This window comes from Parasteatoda tepidariorum, chromosome 3 (genome assembly GCF_982258835.1).
Source record: "Parasteatoda tepidariorum strain Cologne lab strain chromosome 3, Ptep-v5.0, whole genome shotgun sequence".
In the NCBI taxonomy this organism is placed as follows: Eukaryota; Metazoa; Arthropoda; class Arachnida; order Araneae; family Theridiidae; genus Parasteatoda; species Parasteatoda tepidariorum.
In genome coordinates this window covers 23,791,577-23,804,150 of record NC_141757.1, presented here as the reverse complement: position 1 = coordinate 23,804,150, position 12,574 = coordinate 23,791,577, and the positions used below count along the sequence as shown (strand labels likewise).

General features: G+C 31.3%; 1 protein-coding gene across 4 annotated transcripts in view; it reads right to left on the bottom strand.

The window, feature by feature from the left end:
• LOC107438284 (uncharacterized) overlaps window positions 1-12,574 on the bottom strand; it is a 72,335-nt gene that overhangs the window by 35,749 nt on the left and 24,012 nt on the right. For all 4 annotated transcript variants that reach the window (XM_087158960.1, XM_087158962.1, XM_087158959.1 and 1 more), the window contains exon 2: window positions 4,501-5,293. In XM_087158960.1, coding sequence (XP_087015086.1) covers window positions 4,501-4,758 — 258 coding nt within the window. In that variant the 5' untranslated portion in view covers window positions 4,759-5,293. The remainder of the gene's footprint in view (window positions 1-4,500; window positions 5,294-12,574) is intronic.

The window sequence follows — 12,574 nt, the reverse complement described above, 5'->3', positions numbered from 1 at the left end:
GTAAGACGAAAATAAAAAAGTAATATTCGAACTATTTTATTATAGATTTGTTAGAAGGTGGCGCTAATAACTCTTTACCGTATTTTATTTACCACTGCCTAATTGGAAATAAACATCACTCAAGCAGACTTAAAACTAATCAGGATTAGTTGTGTGAAGAAAGTGAAAACAACTCTTTTACATTCAGCATACTCATATTGATGCAACCACTTTTGTGTTATTTTCTCTGATTCATTAATACCCTTAAAAAAAGTCACTAACCTGATTTTTGCACTAACTTCATTATAATCCATTAATAAATGAAGTAATCGATTAATAACTTCATTTATTAATTCAATTTAGAATGATTTAGGCCACCGCTGCATGTGAATGCCTTGTATATACGCACGATAATCATGCGTCATACCTGTTTGTTTTTTCTCTCAGAGGATGATTTTTTCTATTAATGTGTTACAAAAAAATGCAAATACAAGCAGGAATATTTTTATATTATGCAAGAGCTTAAGCGCACCTTAAAATATTATTTTGTATTAAAATATATATATATGATTAATTTTTATCAGGTGTTGGACAAAATCATTTTAAATTAAGTTTATAAAGCCAAGGATGCCAACTGCTCCGCTTTCTGCAAAAGTTAATAAATTCGTAGCGAACTGAACTGTAAAACTTGTAGAATGAGAATAATTACACTCACTCTTTATAATCATTACCACGAGTTAACTACAATGATGTTGTATTTCATATGATATTGCGAAAGAGTGTTGAAAATATTACTTCAAATGAAAAGTACAATATTTTTTTTACAAAACGGAGCAAGTTGGCATCGCTGTAAATCCAAAAATTAAGTAGAGGAACATAAATTTTGCTGCCACTGCTAATACGTTGAAGAATTTAAGCTCTACCAAAATATAAAAATATTTTTGTTTGCAATTTTTATATACTACCACTAAATAAAATCCTTTTTAGAAAAAATTAAAGTTAGCAGGTGTGGAATTAGTTATATAGTGTAAAGATAACTCGTGGAGATGTAACGTTATGTTATTGTTGTTGTCCAATGCCACTTGGCAATACTAACAAGCCTATTTTAAGACAGTGGGTGCGTTTCTTCTTGTTTTTCAGCGGCACCATCTATGGGCAAGAGTTCGTTTTCTGTCACACACATACGTCACAGCCCATTTTACAAGGAAAACACATTCACATACCATCCACCAGTCCGCAGATTGTAATATTGATCTGATCCAGTACCCCCAGATATCTAGATTTGGTTTTGAAACTTGGAGGACTTTGTTACCCTGACAGATTTAGCGTACTCCGGTCAACATTTTTCACACGGGAAGTCTTCGACCGGCAGGAATCAAACTAATAACCTTTTGGACAGGAGCCCAACATCTATATACATATTTCTCTTACACGGCAACAAAGAAAACCTCATTACAACTCCCCGAATGGCAACGCTAGATAATCGACCAATGATTGCCGCTAAAAATGTCACATGCCAAATCTAGCTGAGATGGCTCAACATATAGCGCCTTTAAAAACGGAAACTGAAATAACCAGAGAGAGCATAAGCTAGGCAGTAGTGAGTAATCTTTGTCGATAGATCTCTATTTTAGTATTTTGTCGAAAGCTTTTTTTTTCACGAATTTTACGAATTTATTTGACGATTTTTGATTTATATCACGAATTTATTTGCTTTACTAGAATTTATTTGTTTATGCAGGTTTTTCCATTGCAATTCACTTATTTCAATTTTTAATAGACTTAATTATAGCCAAAATTTTAACCTTTTTAAAGAGATATCAGTTTTAGAAATTTTATCTTAAGATTTTATACTATAGCACATTTCTAATAGGTTTAACGAATTACATGTCATTTATTTGAATTCAAATTTATTTTAAGGACTTAGTACTCACTAAAAAGAAGTAATTTTTTTTTTAAAAAAAAGTTGTTATATGGATTTGAATGATTGTTTTGAATTCTTAGAATCTTTTGCATTTGCAATGTACCTAAGTTAGTAGTGAGCGAAGCGAGCTTGGTTTGCGAAGCAAACCATATAAGATTGCGTAGCAATTTTCGAGGGTTGGCGAGCGTTAGCGAGGATGGAGCGCAGCCCACTAGTATAACGAAATAACGGTTTAATTACAACCGCTCTTTCCAAGTTTTTCATATTATGCAGCATCTGATGCTTTTTACTAACCTCGAATACAGTGAAGCATGAAATAAAATGAAGCATAATGTCAACTGAATACACCAATACAAATTTTTCTCGAAGTGTTAATTACCTCTAATTCTAATGGAAGTGTTATTCAGCAACTATAGATAGCTATAAAAATTAGCATTCGCGACTGCACGCAGCCCACATCCTTGGCAACACACCAGATTCAGTTTGATTCAAGAATGTAGGTAATCCATGAAATTAAAATATTTCAATTTTGAAATGATGCCATTGAAAAAGTAAACTCTGAAAAATTATATTTTATGAGAGCCTTCCTCTCTTACTATGCTGGATTTTAAGTTAATTTTTTTAATTTTCATTATGATAAATTTTAATATAGTAGAATATTGATAACAGAATATTATTCTGCAAGACAATGTAGAGTATAGAATATTGATGACAGAGTATTATTCTACAAGACAATGTAGAGTATAGAATATTGATGACAGAGTATTATTCTACAAGACAAGGTAGAGTGAACAGTATAGAGTGAAAATTTTGATTTATTAGTTTGGGAGAAATAATGCTTAATAGCTTTTAGAAATTATGCAATATTCTCCCGATCTTTAACCCTTTCGCGCCGACTGTCACAAATACGTGCCAGTATAAAACCGTATCGACCAGGGTAAAAAGATAAAACTGGTAATCAAAGTAATTCTTTAGCAGTTTATATGCGGGCGGAGTTAGAATTGTTTGATTTATTTAATTCACCATTACTTTGTTCAAAATAAAACTATTTTGTTATACTTTGAATTAACATTGATTATATATGTGATTAAACTAACAATAATTATAGTAAAAGCAAAGTAAGTCTGTCAAATTAAAAACGACTACATTTAAGTTACCGTTTTTTATTTAATTACATCCTGATTCTAATTTTGTATGAGTGCTTTTCTGAATCACCCGTCCCCAAGGGGTTAAATTATGACAAGAAAGGTGATAAAGAAAGTAAACTCATAAATGCGATAAAGTATTTAAAGAGAGAAAGAAATGACTTTAATTTTTAATTATTATAAAAAAATTCTAAAAAATAATTTTATTATAAACTTAGTTATGATAAATGATAAAGATAGTACTTTTTTCATATTCAGCGAAGTTTTTATCAAGTTTTATTAAATGAAAAATGATAAATATTAATTTTCAGCATTTTTAAATATCTTGTTGCTACTGATCAACTGAGTTCCTCAGATTGACGTAAAGTTAAAGTCTATAAAATTTAGATTATTCTCATAACACATATTTCACCACTTTTTTAAATGTATCCAGACTGTGGCCTCCCTCTACACAATTTTGTTTTTTAAACGTCTATTCCAATAATGAAATATTTCTGCTTACGTTTTTTTCCCTTTGTTTTTTATATGCGTGATAGAGTTATGAGCAGGAATTGTCGTACCCGCCAGCATTTGAGTTTTGTGCGTTAGATAATTATCAGTGAAAGTAAACTAAAACTAAAAATTTTGAAACAAACAGAGCTTTCCTGAAATATTTATGCAAAATTTAAAAAGTAATGTCAAACGTCTTATGAGGTTATCGCAAATTTTACAGGTTTTAGTTTCACATCAATTTTAGAAATTTAGTTGTACAATTGTAACACAGATACAAATCTTTTTGGCCTATAGTATTTAATTTAAACATTTTCTAATAAGTTCCAATATTTTTTAATATAATGCTACCCTTACATGTGCATTATGCGTGCGCTACACTACTACTATTCAGCTTCAGAAAATTAAGATGAATAAGAGCATCAGTGCAGGATTCAATTACTTAGCAATAAACATAAGTAATTAAGCCAATTGAGAGGTGCTATAAAGTATGTCTGATAAAAATGGGGGGAAAAAACCTGGTCATACGAAGTAAAAAACTTTGGTTATATTATAACCTGGGAATCTGTACCCAAGGGATTTCTTCAGGTAAAGAACCATAGTGGCTTATAAATAAGAAGCAGCTGCTTGTTGTATCACAGCTTCTCAGCTCCACGCTATTTAATTGTCCAAATTTTTCTTAAATTTATCCTAGTTTAAAATACCTATAGTAATTACATTTGAGCGAGAGTCGATCGGAGAAATAGCAATCGCAGCAGGCATGAATCTTGCATCAGAGAAAATCGAAACCCAACTCAAGACACGGGAATGGTAGACGCTATTCACTATACTAATTGAGTAATGCAATGTATTTAAAATGAACAACAGAATGTTTACGGTTTGAAAATGGTTTGAAACGACTAGTAATTTCACAAATTATCAAAATTACATTATCACTATTTATAAGAACTTTAAAATACTCACTTGTTGTCTGAGTTCCAAGAATCGAACCAAAGTTACGTTATTGGGAAAACCCTGGACACCTCCTTGGAGAGGCATTCGATGTTCTGCAGAACATTCTGGACATTTGATTTGGTGTTTGTTTGCCTTGTCTACACATCTTGACAAACACGGTTCTGCGCAGAATGTATGGTTACATGGTAATAATTTAGGATTTCGAAACCTGCCTGAGCACACACTACATTTGAGAAGCTGGTCCATGCGATTCCATGGTGACGACATCTTGAAGATAACGTTAATGTAAAGATAAGCACTTTAATTTTCAACTTAATGAAGAAAGCAGTTCATGCCTTAGGATAACCTGTCGGTAAATAATCGTTTCATTCCAAGAAACGAACGTAATTAGTATCTGTGATATAAATAGCTTTTCTTTTTATACATATTAGACCATCACAATAATTACAGGATGTTGACATCTTGGAAACACGAAATACGTTGCAGAAAAAAAAGAGTTGTGTAATGTTGAAAAATGGCGTTTATGTATTGTTTTTGTTTTATTTTCATTCAGTTATCGAAGGTAGTGTAGAAACAAGCTACGTTTTCTTCTTATTCAGCGGAGTGGGGGTTCTTCTGAGGAGGGAGATTATTCTGGTGGAACAACAGGTGCTGGTCGCTGTCCAACTCTTCCAAGAGAAGGAATGTCACTGTTACATGAGTGAGTCACAGCTAAGAGGCTAAATTAATCCATTCTTCATTGCCAAATAACTAAAAGGCAACTGTCGAAAGGGTTTGCTTGAATATTTCAGAGGCTTTAATTCTAGAAATAGAATAAAAAATATGTTAGAATTTTTAACTCAATGATTGTAATGAGCTGTAATTTAGAGCAGGATTTACTTTGCCTTCAAATAAATGAAGAGTTTAAAAAAATGAAGAAGAAAAAATAAAAAGAAGTTTTTTATTAAATAGAAGTAATACAATCATAGTAAGCAAGCTTACTTATAAATTTCACGCACTTAAAACATATACAGCCCTGCCTACAACTACGCTTTTTTTATAAAAATATTTTATAGAATAGAAGAGTTGGAACAAGGTGGTGTTGTATATGAACTTTTAAATCATTTATATGTAGTGGTGTGGAAAATAAGTTTGAATTAGTAAAAATAATAATACTTAAAATCCTTAACTTAAATACCACCAGAATAAATGTTTACGACAAGGGTAGAAAGTTGGCTGCCATGATTTAAGGATGGTTCTCGCGCCGTGTAAAAAGTGGTGTAGTAAACAAAACGCAATAATAGGAAATAGGTTAAAATAAGCAAAATTCTTTTATTTGATTGTTTTAAAGATTCTCAGAAACTAGAACTAAGCTTCATTAGTAACGGTGTTCGTAGGGCGCGAAGTGTTAGATACATTCCATTCTTCTTTCAGTTGTCGTATCATTGAGAAGCAGGCCTTCCAACTACTACACTTTTTGTAAAATATTTTATAGGGCGGAAGACAATTAAAGTCCAAAACTAACAGAATTTTTAGTAATTTTGCCAATATTTTCAATGGTTCACCTTATTTTAAATGACTCTTTATAGAAACTTTCGAATTATTTACAAGTAATGTTATGAAAAATAACTTTAAATCAAATTTGAAAAGGAGAGGGCAATACATTAAAGTACAAAATTAGCAATCGACGAAAATTTTCTAGGCAGGCTTGGAGAAATAGCCAACAGAGTGAAAAATACTTTTAAAACAGTTTGATCTAATTTTATGTGTTTAATATTGCTAAATGTAGTTGCAAATAATTAATTAAATTGTGAGATTGAATATTTCCAAAGAAAAAGAGGGCTAACATAATTATTTGAATCTTAACCTTTATTTTGCAAAATTGGGACATTCGTGTGCTCAATAACATATTAACATCTTTAAATAAATATCTTTATATAAGGTAAAAGTACTAACATATATAGTACCTTCTATAGAAAATATATGGTTTGCTTAACAGCATATGTCCTACAGTTTGTTTTATATAAGTAAATTTCTTGTGTACAAATGTTGCTTATACTCTCCCTTCAGAAAGTGGGTTAAACAAAGAAATAAATATTAAAACACTCATTTAACTTCCTCTGGGACTAGTTTTCTACTAATGAGGCAAAAACTGGCAGCCATGTGACGTCAAATTTTCAGCCTTTTTTTACGAACTGTACAAAACCATGCATCAAGATTTAAAAACTAATACAGTGAAACCTCTCGAGAGCGACCACTCTCTGTTCCATAGTAAAATGGCCGTTAATGGAGGTTGGTTGTTCTTAGGAGCTATCTTCATTGATTTCAAAATGAAATCGAAGGTGCATGATTTTTCGCAAACGATTTTAATTTTAGTCAGCATCATTTTCTTGGTGCAGAAATGCCACTTGTGTTGTCGTTATGAAAGGACGGATCGATGCAAAAAAGCAAAGCGTCTATAAAAAGGATCCCAACTGGTATAATTATGTGTAAAAACACATTTACCAATTATGAATGATGGAACTATTTGAAATAAATAAATAATTTTTTTTTTTATATTTGAAATTTATTTTTTATCATAAAAATTAGCTTTAAAAGATAAGAAGAGATTTGTTTGAGATGTAAAGTTTATTTAATCTACTTATTTGTTTTGTTAATATTCTTTGTTTTGATATTTTTTCGAGTTTCCCTTGTTGACCTTTTCTGTATTTGGCGTGGAGATCTGCCCGGCAGCTGGGAGAGGTTTTAATTGTTTGTCCTAAAGCTTTTCTTCAACACAAAGTCTATGGAGAAATTTCTGTGTCTCCCAAAAGTGGTCGTAAATAGAGGTGGTTCCTGGAGGTTTCACTGTATTAGATTTTTAAATCATTAATATATTGTGATACGTATTATTGATATATTTTTCCTGTCTTAAATAAATTCGAATGATAATAAGATAGAAAAATATGCTCAACAAATAAAATAATGCACTCTTTACTCAATATTATAGATTATTCAACATTTCTTAATTAATTAATATTTTATCGACGTACTTCTAGAAAAGAACAAAAAAATTTTAAGGTAAAATAATATTATTAATTCATAATTATTATATTCAATCTCCTAACCTGCAATTAAGTATAAAAATGTTTCAGGCATAAGACCAGCCACTTGTCTCTCCAGATCCTAAATATTAATCACTATTGCTTCATATGATTAAAAATAGAAAATTCTGAAGTAAAAAAAAAAAGAACCGTAGAACGTTGTGAAATCATTCAGTGTCTTTTTCTCATTTCCCAACATTTGGCATGCTTTACTCAATTTTCGGGAATGCGCAGAAAAATAAAGTTGTTTAAATTTAGCTGCTCCGACAGGTGATATTTCCGTTTGAACAAAGACACCGTTTTCTACTTTCACTCGCCCCCACCCCTTCCCATCTTTAAAATTTTATTACGTCAGACCAGCTATGTTATTATAAAGATTTCAGCCGTGATGTTTATGTAATATTTTCATTTTTTCGAGATGATTGCGAAACTCGTGTGCAAGAATGATCTGCTTTCTGGCATCAGAATAGTTGAAAGTGGAAGAAATAGTCATGGATTTCGAAATAAACTATTTTAAATAACGTCATAAATCACACAAAAATTTATTATTTATGCAATTAAATATTTATATACTCTAAACCATATACTAGAAGTTAGGGACAGAAAACTATCGACAGAAAGCCATTACCCTCAGGAAGATTTTGGAGTGATTCTATCATGCTGAGTGTTTATAAGTTGGCTATCTGGCAGGGCTCGAAAAAACTCAAAAATCTTACCCGTCCCCGAGGACGGCTTGTCCAACAATATACACGTCCTCCTTTGGAACTAACCCGTCTCTTCTAAATAAATAAAAATATAATTTTCTCTTATTTATTACTAACATTTATATAAATTGCACAATGAATTAGTAGTTACTAGGATTACAAATACTAGGATTACATTATACAGTAATAAAAGAAATACTAGGTTACTAATAGTAAAACCTAGTATTTCTTTAATGAAATAATTTACTTAATAAAGGTCAAGTTATCTGTCAATTATCATGTCAATTTATCCGATGGTACTGCGTTTTTTAAATAAATCAAATACGACGTTTGCCAGTTCCACAATCAAGCCAATGATTTACAGAGGTTTCTGCGCAGAAATCTGAAAGAGGTTTTCCATTTAGGTAGATGTTCATAATTGCGGTTGACGCTTGTTGTTTAAGACCAGTACGCAGCGTGTTTTTTTAATGTCCATTGCTGAAAAGCCCCTTTCAACCGCTGCAGTACTCGCAGACAGAGAAAACATCAATTCCACCATGCGCAGTATGTTGCTGTATTTCGAGATTAGAGGGTCATTTTAGAAGTGAGGAGCTAGACTCTTGTAAGATAACAAAAATTGAAAATATATCACGAACATTAACGGGAAAATGGCCGTCCGCGCGGACGTTGGATTCGAGAAATTTGTTGTCCGCGGGGTATTTTTGAGTGCCGAGGACGGGTGGGCGGGCGGTTTTTCGAGCCCTGCTATCTGGTCACTCGTCTCGTGTCAATAGGATTTTTCTGCTATGACGGCTGTTAGCCATGACCTTCCAAGGGCCGACTAATTCTTGTAAAAATCCATAACAATGGAAATCCATTCAAATGTGTTATGTTTATTTATGTAATTATTATTTATGTACTCTGGACCATATACTAGAAGTTAGGGACAGAGTATATACCATCGAAATTACCTTCAGGAGGATTATAGAGCGATTCTATCTATTATGCTGAGTGCTTATAAATTGGCCTTCTGGTCACTCGTTTCGTGTCATTATGGTTCTTCTATGGCGACCGTTATCCTTGGAAACATACCAAGGAGCCACTCTCTCTCTCTTGTAAAAATCCATAGCAATGGAAATACGCCAAAAAAATTATATGTTTGTTCTAAAATAAATACAGTTTTGCCACAGGCATCGTAGCAAAAATCAGCATCTGTTCTAGTTAATCATCATATAATAGATATTTCAAATTAAGAAACTTACATCTTAACATATAAAAATCAGATCATTAAATCAAAAGTTTATCAGGGTGTAATGTTTGCTATGTTACACCCTAAATAATTTTTTATCGAGTGTTTAGACTAGTTTCTACGAGGTTTAGGATGTAGCGTTTCACTAGAATTCTTCTGATGGTGGCTGACAGGCTTACAGGAACTTAATAGCCACTACCTCCTGTGTGGTATTGTATACCACAAATGAAATATTTGTTTTATAACATAAATATAATTTTCTATAATTAGGTATAATACATGGTTTAATTAATTTACAATGAATGCCATTAAGTTAATTATGTTACTTTAATGTAGTATATATTTGTTAAATTAATATATTTTAATTAAGAAAAATTGCTGTGATTTAATTACTACCTCCTCAATGGAATTTATGTTACCAATTACGAATTATTTACTTCATGTGTGAACTAAAGTAATTTTTTTTCAATACGCTACTTTCATAATATTGGATAAAAAATAATTTAAACAATTTTTCTTAATTAAAAATTATTAATTAGCAAAAAAATACCGCATTATCTTAATGACATCCATTGCAAACTAATTAAAACATGTATTATTGTTAAAAATATAGAAAAACATATTTATATAACAAAACAAATATTTCATGTGTGGTATATAATAACCACAGCTCCTATATCTTGGATTTCCAAATCCCAACCACCCCAAAAATTATTCATTCTCGGGTTTCAAAATTCCAACAGTCCCAAAAACTGTTTATTCAAATAAAAGTATGTATACTGGATTCAAAAATTTTTATCGTGAGTCTTCAAACTAAATAAAAAAAATTGCATTCTATGTAAAAATCTGATCATCAGGCCAAAAGTTGTAAGGGGCATTTTTTTTAACCATGCCTTCTAATCAGGGGCCCCCATCAGGGGGGAAGGTGGGACCACTTACAGTTTTGGGGGGGGGGATTTTTACACTAAATAAAACGAATAGTTTGGGGGGGGATTTAGAATTTGCCCAAGAATGCGCCCAAGAGCTTGGGGGGGGGGCCACTGCTTCTAATTCTAATGCCAGAGAAACGTTCAAAACTGTTGTGCTATCATTTGATCAAAGTTGATTGTTGTATAAGACGTTTTGATAAGATCATCATTACTCAAGTCAAAATTTTTTATGGTTTTCCATTGATGAACCAACATAATCTTGATGGTAACAATAATTCCATCATGAACCATTATATTTTTTGATGGTAACCAACATAAATAACCATCATCCCAATGTATGAATTCGGACTGATTTATGATAGGTTAACATGAAAACAATTGTTTTCATGCTATATTCCTTATAACTAACAAGAATTTCCATTAAAACATCATGGAAATGTACAATTGGAACCATCATGAACTGTTGGTTCATGAGAATCAAACATCTCCTGATGGTAAACCATCATAGTATTGCAGCATTTTCCAACATTTATAGGGAATGATGGAAGTTTGTTGGCATATCAAACACCATGAACGCGTAATGGAAAATGTTGGATGATGGTGACCATCAAATGATGTTGGACCATCATGAATCGCACTGAAACCAACATAAACCATCAAAATTTTTTGATTGGACCATCAAGAATTTTAACTTGGATAGGAATCTTCTGCTGTTGGTGATCGGTCTTATCAGGAATGTACCTAAAAGAGAGCAACTGCCTCCTATATCTTGGACATCTCGATCCGTCGACAAAAGTGATATGTTTATTCAAATAAAATATTATTTATGTTATCGATTCCATAAACATTATCATCTGCTCCAATTATTTATCACATTTTCAGTGGATCCTCAAATTAAGAAAATTGCCTTGTTGTATTAAAAAATCTGATCATTAGTTCAAAAGTAATTCAGAGAGAAAAAAAAATTTCTTAGCTTTTTGCATTGTATCTTCCAATACTTATAACAGAGGAACATCCAGAACCCGATTAGAATTGATTGTAGCTTAAGGAGAAAGCCTCAATCCTTAGAGATTTCGAATTTTAGGCTTAAAAATAGCTCTTTCTTTTAGTTATTTTCTTCAGAGATTCTTTATGAAAAGTAAACAAGGAAGAGGGGGGAATGATCCCATTGCTCTCTTTCTTTTCTTTTATCTTATTTTGGGGTGGGAGAACTGAAGTGAAGAGAAACATTTCTCACAGTAGATCAAGGAGAATTTTTTTTTTCTCTTGGAAAAATGGAGTAAAGCCGTTATCTTAGTTACGGCATGAATGGAGAGGATATAAATATATATAACTGCCAGATCTAGGATTTTGTTTTTGCTCAATGACAAATGTTTAAGGAATTATGTGTTTCTTTAAGGATATTGTTAAATATATTAACTACATATTTCAGGTTCCAGTTATCTTTGTTTCAGGTTTTTTTTTTCTAAAAAAGAAGCTGGGATTTTCTTATTTTTACTCCGATAAACAGAAATGATTTAACATGCTTGGTTTCAAAACATGTTCTGTTTAATTTTCGAAAACTTCAATGAATATGAAATGAAAAAAAAATTCTTCAAAGATGCCAATAATTTCCGTTTTAAGGGGAATAGTTAACAAATGTTTAAGGAAATAGTAAAGGTAAAATAGTAAAACTATTTTAGTAAACTATTTTACTAAATAGTAAAATAGTAAAACTCGTAATGTTTAAGGAAATAGTAATAGTAAATAGTAAATAGGAAAAGTACTTTTAATATACAACATGTAAAAACGCTGTATATTTCAGATACCTATAATTGTGAAAAGTACATTTAATGGCGATTAAAATCTTTTTAACTCAAGATTATAAAATCGATAATACAATGTCGCAATAGCTAACTCTCCCGAATTTTAGCGAAGATTTTCTTTTTATACTAACATCAAAATTTAGAGTACTACTTCTTGAATACTATATAGTTTTTTATGCTTCTAAAATATTAAAGAGGTTAATTTACAGTCTTAGCAAGATGGTAGCAAAATTTATGTTTTAATTATAAAATAAGATAATTAATGCTTTATTTAATTAATTCGATTTAAAATAATTGATTATCATTATTATAAATAATTGAAACAAACATTTTGAAGACTTAATAGCCAATTGAT